We start from the raw sequence: 13,140 nt of genomic DNA on the forward strand, positions 1-13,140 counted from the left end.
CTGTGATGCTTGTTATCTGGAAAAGTTAAATATTTAGAATCTGTTATTTGAACAGTCCTTTGGATTTTCTCTTGTTGGTTGCAGAGTGCCTCAAAATAAATGAGGTATATGTGTGTGGGGAGACAGGATGGGAGCAGGTCTGAAAGGGTCGAAACTATTTGTGGGAAACAAGCTAAGGAGACACTTTGAAAAATAACACTTTCTAAAAGCTGTTTTTTGCTCTCACACAGAATGGGTTGTTGGACAACACTTATGTAATGCTTATTCTATTAGTACAGGTCATTTATGTGGTACGTTAAACACACTTGAAAATAATAATCTTCTGAGAACTTAAAGTAACCATGTCTTGTAAATTATCAAGGATCATTTGTCACACTTTAAAACTCTAATTTTACTGGTTCAGAAAAATCTTTGACTTTACTACTATGCATCATCAAAGAAGCCTTTAAAACTGTTCTGGGTATGTGAGGGACCAAATTTTCTGTTAGTGATCCTTACTGTGTACAGTGGAATGGATCCAGTTTACAGGAGCAGAAGTTGTGGCCTGGAATTTTCAATATGATAGGGGTCTTCCATTCTTCAAAAGCATAGGGATGTCTCACTATCACACCATATTTAACATTATCAGAGAACTATTCAACTTCAAAAACAGATATGAAAGTGGGGTGGAACTAGCATTTTTATTTTTAATTCAGATCGCCCTTGTTTTTCTCCAAAGTTTGAAGTTTCTCCAAAGCCACGCCAAGGATTTGGCATTGCTTTTGAAACCAAAGCACAGGCTGAGCTGTTTAACCATGGTCATATGAAAAAAAAAAGAAAAAAAAAGAGCTACATAAAACTACATTAAAAAGTAGGAGCTGAAAGAAATAATATTAGAGTATTCTTACTGGCTTTTATTCTTCTGTGGCTCATCCTTTTTATTGCATACAAAACTTTGCTGAAATCAATAAACAGTCTTCTATCTGAATCCTGCACCTCTCCTGTTATGAATAGTGACTTCCTACATGCTAGATAAATAGTCCATTTTGGATATACGTGTACTGCGGGGAAAGACCTGGGCAGCTTTTAATCTAAGATGAGCCTTGGATTTGTGCAGGGTTAAAGCAATGCAGCTACCTTTTGACCAAGCTTCATGTTCACGTTGTTTGTTGAATCTCATACTGAGGACAAGAGTTAATACATTCTGGGAGCAGTGTGACTCAGCAAATGATAGCACTTTACAGTATTTGCTTCTTGCTCTGTTAAAAGACTTCATTGCACAACATGTATTTTGTAATTAGAGACACGAGCAATAATATGCATGCTCATTTTCCACCTGCTTCCTGGCTTCTCTTTGACAAGATGAAGAAGAGCAAGTCAATATAAAAGTGGCCATTTTTGATTCACCTGTCATTAATTAACTTTTCAGGGTGCAGATATGTTCTCAGCATGAATAGAAGTTTTATATATTGGAATTTTTTAAATCAAGTAGGTTTGAAGGGTACATATCTGAGAGCCCTGGAGGTGGAATTGTTCTGCTCAGTTACTGAAGAGGCAGTAGGAATGATGGAAGCATAAACTTTTTGCATTATGGCTGTCAAAGTAACACTCACTGAAACACTGAGGGAGAGGAGGATTTCTGTTTCAACAGCTTGTTTAATCACTGTATTCCTGGGCCAAATCTGTACAACCCATACAGGCTGCTGTGGACTAGACAGAGGTGCGTATTATATTGACCATTTTGTAAGATACTCTGAGACGTGTAGAGGAGAACTACATAAATGCAAAACAGTATTCTTTTATTTTTTTTAATACATCTGTGTATTTTTTGACTTGGATCATGTTCCCATAAACCAGCTGGAAGTCTTCCTACCTGTTGGCTTCTGCAGCAGTAGTCAGGGTTCTCTCTGTAAGGTGGTTGCAAATGAGTTCATGCTTAGAAAACAAAGTGTAGGTGGAGAGCAGCCACCTCAGGCAGGAGTGAACTAATAAGACTGGAAAACACTGAATGATGCCAACAGCATTAGCAGTGTGTACCAATGGCAGGAACATGTCACAAACTGCAGCCACAGATGCCAGTGTACACTTCTGAAAATAAAATTACTTGCATGCCTAAGGTCAAGTATCCAAAGTCATATCCAGGCACTGATGTAAGTATCTCAGTTTCTGAAACAACCCCTGTTTCACTGAGGAGAAGTGCTGGGTTGATAAACATTCCTGTAAGCTGGCTGGCTTATTTAAGCACCAAAGTATGAATTTAGGTACCCCAGTTTGCACATTTTGTTTTGTAATTTTTAGTAGAGCTGTTCAAACAAATACTTACCCTCAGCTCACCTGGCAAAGACTTTCATTTTCACAGCTCTGTGGAAAAAGTGAACCAGCTTTATTTTCATTTCAAGTAATTATTTAAAAATGAGAGTTTTTTCCACTGGCAGAAGACTGACATTTGCTGGTCAATATACTCATAAAGAAAGAATGGTAGCTTTGCGCAATTTTGTTTTATGAATGAGCCTTTAGATTGCTATAGCAGATTGGCCAGCAAGCCACTGTGTTTGGGAAAAGTCAGTGATTTTCAATTGCTGTAATTTTGGGCGGTGGCTTTCTTGTTTAGTTGGTTTTGCAGTTTGAATGCTATGGAACTCTCTGCTTTGGCAGGGTGAGGCAGCCATAGCTAGCAATAATAGGAACTGATATTTCCTCTTAAGTGGGACAAGAACTTTTCAGCCCATTTGGCAAATAATTGCTTTCAGGTGTATCCTTGCAGGATAGGGCAGTCTTCTGCACAGTATTCTCTCTCATTTTAGGGTAGCCAAGTTAACAAAATTGAGCAAGAGCACCTGGAGATGATAATCTATCTTCTCTCCAGTTTGCAATGAGTAATTGCAATCTAGGTGAATGTCCATGGCTCATTGAGTAAAAGGGGATGAGGGACCTCATTTCCTCAGAAGATTTTTCACTCTCCTCCTGAAGACTGTTGCCATGTGATTGACCAGCTGGCTTAAAAGATCTTTTGATTTGTGTTAAGGTTGGATTCAAAGATCCATTGTAGAAGGCAGGGTGTAAACTTGGTCCTTGGATCAAGTCTGGCTAATGCAATTCACTTTGCAAAGGCTTGCTGTCACTTCCTCACACTGCTTTTAATGATTTAGCAAAAATGTGCTACTCTTGGTTCACTGCTCTCACACATTTCATAGATGGTATGATAAACGTTTGAATCAGGATGTTTAGGATATACGTTTTGGCTCTAAAGCAAAATGCATCTTTGAAATAAGTCAGATTTATAGTCTAATGTGTACTGATTTTATTTTTCTCTGTCATTTATCTACAGCAGGAATAAATGCTAATATTTAAACATTTAAAGCCAGATTCTGTCACGCCTGTAGATGGAAGACTAAATTCTTTATGAGTGAGTGGACAGATCTCACACTACTATTCTACTCAACCTAAATAACAATGGCAAAATACAGAGTTACATTTTGTTTAAAAACAGCAGCTAATTTGACTCCTCATAATCTGTACAATGGCAGTGGAAGAACCCAGTGAAGGAGAAAAAAAAGATTATAAATGAATAATTAAGTAATTGAAATTAGTAATAAGTAAGGAGTAAGTTTGAATACTTACATAATATTCCTCATCTCTAACCAATAAGTTGGGCTAAAAATAAACAAACAAGCAAACAAGCAAACAAACAAACAATGCCAAAATAGCAGGCTTTTGAGTCAATATGGTTAATTTTCTTTTACAGTGTTGTGGTTACAATTTTTCTCATGGTACTCTTAGTGTCTCAATTTCTAAGAAAAATAAAAAATTGCAGAGGTATGTGCAAAACCTTTACTAAACCAGAAACTCTTTCAAAAGCTCCAGTAGACAAGTGGGTTTGGATTTTAGTTAAAGAGCAAGTCATCCTATTTTCATGTGACATATTTGTCTTGTGGGATCACTAACTTGTGTCTGTTGATGGAACCAGAATTAGTGTATTGCAGAAACCCTGATTTGACATAGTGCTACTTGCCTGCTTAAACCCAGCGTAAGAGTTGAGAAGATCATGGTGTATACACACAGATTAGATTGGTTGTGATCATGCTCTTTTCAGGTAAGCTAAATGGGAGCTGGTGGTCTCTGTGGTTCACATCTCTGTTTTGATAGACTTAGTGCATTTCCAGATGGTTCTCCTTGAGTATTGCAATGCCTTTGTGTACAAACCTACATAGATAAATGAGAGCATCTGTGTGCGATTTATCCTGCTTTTTCAGTGGAGTAAACTACATAAATTAATTTTTAGGGCTGCGTTGAAGAAATGAGCTTTGTGTTTAGCCACAATCATTCACCCAAACTTTAGAAGTGCAAAATAGTGATCAACTGTACACTGAGAGCATTCTGCAGATGCACACAAGGGGCCTGAAATATTTGGTTCCAACAAGTTTTCACAAACAGGAAAAAATATGGGTAGGAATGATGCCAGCTTTCTCCAGGCCTTGAGAACCCTTATGCTGAAGCATATCTAAACCTAATGTAAATCAAAACATGTGGTGCCAGATGAGTATTAATAATGTAATTTAGTCTTAGGTTTTTATTGCCATCTTGATGTTGGGACTAAGGTTGAGTGTTTATTAATGTTACCTATTCCTTACAATCAGTACTTGGTCCATGAGCAAATGTTAGCCTTAATTGCAAACATACTTGCATGTGAAAATGTCCAGCTGAGGTCTGATGTATTGTCCATTGAATTTAGTGGGTATTTTTCTGTGGATTTCTGCCGGGGGAAGACTGGGCCACATAAATACTTTTTATTTGATTTTATGTTAATGAATAGTCTTTATAGAAGTTAGCCACATGAGCACATGAATTCCTGCATTTATTTATAGCCTTGAGCTGCACTTAATTTCTGTTAGAGTTGAGTTTATTTGAAACTGTCAAGAGAGGGCAGGCAGGCAAATTCTTGTAAGAACAGGTCTTAAGAAACATTGGTGTGAGATGCCCATACAGTGGCCATGAAGGATGAGGAGAAATAACGTTATGTACATAAGAAGTATGAAGTTGGCATATGAAACCACATTATAACAAAACATCTACTTCAGAGAAGGAATCTGCCATGCTAGAGAAGGTCTAAATGAAAGCTGGAAACCCTTAAAAAATAGGTAGCCACAGAGTTAACACCTCTCCTTCACTAGAATGAAATAATTTAAGGACATTTTTTGCCATTTGTATTGGCTGTGTCTCTAGCAGGAGCAGACAAGATGGATTCTGGGTGATGAAATTGGTCAGCTACAGATAAAGAACCTGAAGATGCCTTGAAGATGCATATTTGCTGGTTAGGAATAACAGGGCCACTGTTGTAATGGATCATTTTGCCATCTGGTCAACATACGCTCCTCTTCAGGGAGAGCATAGCTTGAACAGAGATTATCCTACTTCCCATTGCCTTTCTAGAGTGAACATTTTGGTCATATGTGGAAATACAATTTGGTGTAATGTAAGTGGAAATCCATTCAATAAAATTTGAAGACTATGAAAACTAGTTGAAAATATATAAACATATTGGAATCAGTTTTCTTGAAGACTGCTAATTGCACTGTTTCAAGGAGGGTTCATCCTAAGCAAATGGATCAAATTCTTTTCCCTGTGAGATATGTACTCATTGGAGCATTTCATGGGTGACAACAGGATGACTATTTATGCATCCTAATTATTATGGTTGTGAAATAAACTATCACAAAACTTGTGTAATTAAGTATTTGAAGTGTTCTAAAGAGGTGCCTAAATTAGGCTTATTAACTAGGACAGATGATTTGATTAACAGAAATTGTCATAGAATTTCAATCCCTACATACTGAAATTTGGACATAAATATATTCTGTCTCTATATCTTCTCAGAAACGTGGGGCAACTGCAATATTAACTGTCTCTAATGTTACACTGCACTCCTAGAGCATGTGGATCACTTTTTGGAGTATTTTTGCTCACAGGTTTCTTGTTACCTGCTTTCTATAGACAACATTGAGCTTCAAGCCCTAATAAAAGATCCCTTTACCCTGGAAACCAGGCTAAATTGTCCTTTCATGGCCCATTATGATAATGAGGAAAGGAGAGAGCAGGAACCAACCAAAACAAAAATTTCTTGGAATGGATTCTGTTTGTCATGTACACATTGTAGGGTTAAGGAAATTGGAGGGAAATGTTTGTATAGTGGCAGGAAATGTTAAAGTAGCATACAGATGCCTTTGTAATTTTATGCAGATTTGGCAACTTGTCTCTGCATAATATACTGAAATTTTGACATACATATAATGATTTACATTCAAGCAAAAAAAACCCTCCCAAATTGTTTGTAATCACGAAATCCCACATGTTGGGAATTTCTGAAACAAAGGGATAAAATATCTCCTGTGACAAGACCAACAAGGTGATAATCATACAGTAAGCGATCAGTGGTTTAGATGTGCTACAAACAAATGCACAGTTATGTAGTTTCTTCAGAATGACTTTTCCAGAACTGCCACCTCTTTTCTCCTCTATGACATCCCCATGTAAACATTAATTAACAGTCTAAGTAACCCATCAGAGATGAATAAATGGAGTCTTTCACAAATAAACATTTACAGTGTTATACTTTGCTACTACTGAGGTATTTTTCTGTTCATGTAAAATAACTTAATTCATTGAAATCCAGACTGTTTTTTTAAGGATAACTGGCAACAAGAATTGGCTGAATATTTTATATGAAACATGAAACTTATCCACAGAGTTTGTCATTAGCTGGAGTATCTTTTACATTGACAAAAAGATGCAACATTTTAGCTGATTGTTTTTAGTGGGCTATGAAGGCATCTTGAACCAGAACAGGAAAAGTATATTTAGTAACTACCATTTAAACTGTAAAGGGAAGAAATAGAATAGCAATATGAGAAGTTCAATATACATTATACTTAATCAGGTTTTAAAACTCAGTTGTGAGTGGCAGTTTTACTTAGTCAGAAAGCCCTTGTTCAGAGTAAGTCACAGGGTGGTGCAAAGGCTCTTGGTGTAAAACTGGGCAAAAAGGTATATTTGCTTACATGAAAAATGTGTGTGTTGAATCACTTACGAACCTGGAATAAAATAGTTTTGTATAGGAATTGCAAGAAGGTTTATCAACATGAAATTAAGGATCCCAACTGAGTTGTAGTGTGGCTGGCTAACATTGTAGACTATGTTGAAAGGATTTTTCAGCCATCTAATTATTTTATTGAACTAAGATGCTTGGAAAAGCATCCACTTTTTTTTCAGCAAGATCAAACTGAAGGAACTAAGTGAAATAATAACAGCATAAGCATATTCCATGAAAAGAAGCTAGAATGTCTGTGCTTTTCTCTTTCCAGAATGAGTGTTATTGTAGTAACTCATTCCATAGAAAATTTGATGTGTTTTAATGATTAAGGTATTTATCCTACTTGTACTGTGGCATACATCTTATTCTGTACTGTTAATTTTATGAACTTCTGGCATCCATCTGTTATGCTTCCAGATCTTTGTAGTTGTCAGATTGTTTGGAGAAACTGTCAGACATTTTCTAAGTTAATGACATTTATCACTGGTTCTCCTGGCAAATGAATGTTTGTTGACCATGACTCTTTTGACATTACAAAGGCAATTATTTTTGGTATGGTAGCGCTGTGATAACAGCTCTTAGTCATCACAGAACTACAGTTGCATCTTTCCAGTACTCCTGTTGTAAATAATTGAAAGAGAAGTGTGAAAGGCAATGAATGGTTCCCTCAGAGAGGAAATTACAAAGAAGGCTAATACTCTGCTTCTGGGAACAACAAGCAATATTACAGGTAAGCCTGAGAGCTGATCTGAAGCTTGTTAGCCATTCTGTAGGGCAAGAAAATAATACATTTTTCTGCACTCTTGGTGAATAAAATGGATGAAATGGGTTCAGCAGGTTTGTAATGAAGCTCAGTCATTTGTCATGCAGCAACCTGACAGACTCAGTGACCAGTCCATTACACTAATTTATATTTTTTCCAATTTGTCAAAAATAATCTATATTTTATCCAACACCTAATTTAGAACTAATGATAAACTCCTCCTCTTATTACAAATTTACATCCTTAAGAGAAGAGTAAGAGATTAAAGGTTCCAACAAGAGGAAGATAGATACTTCCTGAAAAATACCATAGTTTCTTTTATATATGGGGTTTTTCTTGCCTTGAATGCTGATGCTGCTTTTCAAAGATAGACTTTTCATCCCTACAGTCCTCCCAGGTACAGAAGTTTTACCTTGGTGTTTTGTATGACTCCTGGGCTTTTTGGTCTGTTTTTTCATAGACTTCTGCAAGTAAGAACATTTCTTTTAATGTTTAAACCACCCTTTGATTGTTGTTACTGGCTGTCCTGTTTCTAATCTCACTTGCAATGTTAAATTCCATGGGTCTTCTGACTGTTCCTCCTAAAGCTGTAAGCTACATTTGCAACCCTCCTTTAACATCTCTCCCACAATACTGCTTTTTCTGTACCTCTAAAGCTTCAAACCAGACATATAGGAGAAAAAGGACCAGAACCAACCTGACCTAGTGCAAGAGAGATATTTCTAGCTTGAGCAGCACCTCGCAGAAAACCTTGCCTAGGCAAGTCAATCAGGAGAGTAAAGTCAATTTAGCTAGATCTGTAACACCTGCTCTAAAATCACCCCATCTCACATGCCTGCACCGGCCCTCTACTCCAGTGGTTTTGAGTCAGCAATGCAGTCTTTCTCTGGTTGTTTCAATAAGTGGAAACTAGAGTTTCCAAGAAAAATTAAGTGGTGTAGCTTATGCTAGTGGCTGAACAGTCTGTATTTGCTTCTGCACTGGGAATTCTCCACCACAGCCCCTCCATGCTGTTACATTTTGTCTGTCTGGATGACCTGACTGTGTAGTCTCTATACACCAATGTGTTTTCCAAACAAAGCTGAGAGCACGAAAATGTATTGCTCCTCTGGGTTTATGAGAGATAATAATACCTGCACATCTGCCAGATTGTGTTGCTAGTTACAAGGATGTAAAATGAGAGAAGGTCGCAGTAGCTAAGGGAATGTTCCCAAGATTTACCAGTATGAAAGAGAAAAGAATTCAGTGGAGTTTAAGGAGGAGTAATGGTTTCCACTCTCTCGCTGCAGCTGCTTCACCCCATTTGCTCCTTTTTGCTTGATTATATACAAAACATAAGAAGTGAACAACTAAACCAACTGATGTATTTTCCAGGGTTGTCATACCTTGTAACTTGATAATCATCATAATCCTGATTCAGCAAGGGGAAGATTTAATTTGGTTACTTGAAGAGGGTGTTGGCAACAGATTTCTAATTTGTGAAACCATGGCTATTTCTGTGAAGGTTTTAACATGCAAATAATTACCTATTTCGCTTTTTAAAAGGATTCTTTCTGTCCTCACTACACTGGTTTGCTGCATACAGTTTATTATCTAAACACTGGTGCTTTGAGAGCTATTCAGCCTCAGCTTGTCAGCGGGTAGATCAAGACAGAAACATGCAAAAACAGTTTAGCTGTTCTGCTCAAATACTGTATGAAACAAAAGAGGAACAGAAAGAAATCAACCGAAGAACTGAAAAAGAATGCTCAGCACTCAGTCTGTGTCTTGTAATCATGCTAGCAAGTGATAGCTTGTTTTTTAAACCTTTTAAATGGATTGGACCAAAGCACACTCTTTTGGATACCAGGGTATTGCATTGATGGAATTTTTTTCCATTTGAAGTATGAAGGTGTTTAACTTCCTGCCACCTTTTCAGAAGTCTCACTAGTTTTGGTCATATGCTTTAGCAAAAAGCCAGGAAGGAGCAGTAGCATTCTGGACATAACTAATACTTTCTGTTAGATTTTGTCTACGGTTTGCAAAGCATTTTCTGAACCCTGTGGATAAAGTGTAAATGAGATTAGATTAAAGCTGAAATGCATTACAGATGCACTACAAAATCCGATCAGGGTTCAACTTATCCTTCTGTTGGTTAACAGTGAAAAATAAAGACGTGTGACAGATTCAGAGAATACGTATGCCACTCACTAGTCTTTGACCGAGTAGAAGCTTTTATTGATTGAAATTCTAGTGCATTGAAATTTTTCTGTCAATAATCTGTGTCTGTAGAGTGCTTAACATTCTTGTTTTTCAAATATTTAATTTTGTTCACTAGGTTAATATGGGAATTAGAAAAAAGCTCTTTTATTAAACTATATAAATTTCACATGATAGGAGACTGACTTTAAGGTTCCTGAAGAAATAATGGCTTGAGTAAATAGACTGAGTGATTTGTTATGACTGCAGTGCCATGTATACCAACTAGCAGTGATCAGAACCTCCTCAGCAGAGGATTTTTTTTGGTGTTCTGTGTGAAATGAGTGGCATTCTCAGGCCCTGGCATTTCTTCTCTTTGCCTCCTGATTCATAGTTTCACACAAAAGCTAGGAAAGAGTGGTTATGTAAGGTTTTCTAATATCCAGAAGAGATCTGGGACATATTGTTAATGCAGATATAAAAATTAGTACATTTTCTCATGGGTCTTTGGTCTCTAGAACAAATTATACATCACCACTACCAAAACTGCTGGAAAAGAAGCGGAAGGCTTTTCTCACTGTATTAAGATGTTATTCCAAAACTGAAAAGAGAAGAATATAAATATCTAAATTACTATCTAGATGAACTCATGTAAGGAATTCTAAGAAGTTAGATTTTTTTCTGTTCCCTTGGAAAACAATTAGTGGTTTAGGGGCTGTGGAGTAGGTGAGGATGTTTTTTAAGGTGACAGAGAAGGTATTTGGTTAACCATAGATTATATCTAGTATGGGAAAGAGCATGTCCAGGTGTTATTAGGACTGTATTATGAAGCAGCTGTATGAAAAGGAAGCTAAAGTTTCTGACAGTAGACAGCATAAACCAATGTAGCTGTTATTTGCAATGTAGTGAGCCACTTAGCATTGAATCCTTAAAAGCAGTCAAAGTCAAAAAAAGTGTTTGATAAATCTAGCAATTTGATATACCTTCCTTGGTATTTATTCTTTCTCTTCCAAAAGCATCATCATGTGATCAAGAACTTCAGTCAGCTCTGGAGGAAGCTAAACAGCCCCAGAAAGACAACGTGTTCATTCCAGAGTGTGCTCAGGGCGGCCTTTACAAACCAGTGCAGTGCCATCCTTCCACAGGCTACTGCTGGTGTGTGCTGGTGGATACGGGGCGTCCTATCCCTGGTACTTCAACCAGGTAAGTGAATACACATTCATAGCTCTAAATTTGTAGTGAGAAAATGCCTTAGTGTGCATGTACTAACTAGCATGTAGATTTCTACTGCTGGGGGCATTATAGTTTTCTTCCACTATGAAGTGAAATACATATGTAAGAGACATCAGAAGTTAAGGTCATGTGGCCACAGACTTTCACTGCAATGTCACAGGCAGTTTGCATCGCTAGTCCTTTCACTTTTATTGTGTCCTGAGAAGCCAAGTCTTGGAGCAGATGAGTAAGCCCAGAGGAAACCTCACACTCCTTAGCTTGAACGTAGAAGAACTAAGGAAGATGGTCTATAACAGAAACCATGTCCAACCTCAGAAACACACAGTTATTTTTTCCAGCATCCTCCTCAGCTATTTCATATGTCTGTTTTTGATGGAACGATTGCTTGAGAACCCATAAAGGGGAAATATCATTTTAGTGTGTTATTAATAGAAGCTTGGAGTTAAGTCGTCTCAGCTGAGCCGGATACATGGTAAAGTGTTGTGAGCCACATAGAGCAGATGCAGGCAAGGCAGGTATCAGGTTCCAAAGGATGTTATTTAGGCTGGTTATTGAGGTTTGGCCCTTGTAGGAATGCTATAGAAGCTCATGTAAAGCTGGCGAGCAGTATGGGTATCTTGATGCAATCATAGATATTTTCAAGCTTAAGCAAAATGTTTTTTTATCATTTGCATAGGGTTTGTGAAGAAACATTATAAACCACTTGCCATAAAGTATTATATTCTTGGGGAGTGTTTTTCACATGTTCTTCAAGTGCTGATTTAATGACTGCTGCTTATGCCATGTTCTAGACCATGCCAACTACACTACCAGCTGAAGTGAGCATGACTCAAAGTTACTGTCAATCTGCTGTTTCTGGCAAGTTGAGATCCATAAACTGTCAAAACAGAATAATGTAAATTTGTTCCTGAAACTGTAGGGTCACTGTGCATATTGTGTGAGGACCTAGACGTGTCCTCTAGAGATTCCAGAGGCTCCTTTTGTTGCTAGTCCTCCATTCTCCACTTCTAGCTTTGTTCACTGATTCTAATTTTTAGTGCTAATCCTTCTTTGAATTACACTTTAAATCATTTTATGGAATCTGTTCTCTAATTTGAGTCCAAATCCATTTGTTTTTGCCTCCATCCTGTGCTGATACAGGTGATTAATCTTCCCCAGGTGTGGGATTTTTGCATTTGCCTTTTCTTAACTTTTGAGATTCCTGCCAACCCATTTTTCCAGCCTCCTGAGGTCCCTCTGAATGGCAGCACAACCCTCTGGTGTATCAGCAAGTCCTCCCAGTGTTGTATCATGGACAAACTTGCTACAGTTTTTCTTTGTTCCAGGATTCTGATCATTAGCAAATAAGCTAAACAGTCCTGGCCCTAGTATTGAACTCTGGGGCACTCCACTGGTGACTGTCTTTGAACTGAAATTTGTGACTGGCAGTTCAGCCAGTTTTCAGCACACTTCAAGGTTCATTTATCTAGCACATTCTTCACCAGTTTATCTATGAGAATGTAATCAGGGACAGTGTCAAAACCCATGCTAAAATTAAGATGACATCTGCTCATCTTTTTTTGTCCACTGAGCCAGCCATCTCACCATAGAAGGCTGGCAGGTCCAAGCATGATTTCCTCTTCATAAATCCATGCTGACTACTCTGGACTTGTTCCAACAGTTCCATGTGCTTTTTATGTTGAGGACACCAGAACTGCACACAATATTCCAAGTGAGGTCTCACAAGAGCAGAGTAGAGGGGTAGGATCACCTCCTTTGACCTGCTGGTCATACTTCTTTTGATGCAGCCCAGGTTGGCATTCTTTGCTGCAAGCGCACACTGCCTTGACCATTTCTCATTTGCTCAGCTTTGCTGGACTTAACGGGCAGTTCTCAGTGGAGCTCTGAGGAAGTAATGTTT

At 37.8% G+C, this 13,140-nt stretch overlaps 1 protein-coding gene across 4 annotated transcripts in view; it reads left to right on the plus strand.

Annotated features, from left to right (window-relative positions):
- SMOC2 (SPARC related modular calcium binding 2) overlaps positions 1 to 13,140 on the plus strand; it is a 139,943-nt gene that overhangs the window by 86,765 nt on the left and 40,038 nt on the right. For all 4 annotated transcript variants that reach the window (XM_061378813.1, XM_061378812.1, XM_061378811.1 and 1 more), the window contains exon 8: positions 11,024 to 11,210. In XM_061378813.1, coding sequence (XP_061234797.1) covers positions 11,024 to 11,210 — 187 coding nt within the window. The remainder of the gene's footprint in view (positions 1 to 11,023; positions 11,211 to 13,140) is intronic.

Source organism: Neopsephotus bourkii, unplaced genomic scaffold (assembly GCF_033783945.1).
Source record: "Neopsephotus bourkii isolate Nb327-2 ecotype Australia unplaced genomic scaffold, CSIRO-AGI_Nbou_v1 NB_1767, whole genome shotgun sequence".
Classification (NCBI taxonomy): Eukaryota; Metazoa; Chordata; class Aves; order Psittaciformes; family Psittacidae; genus Neopsephotus; species Neopsephotus bourkii.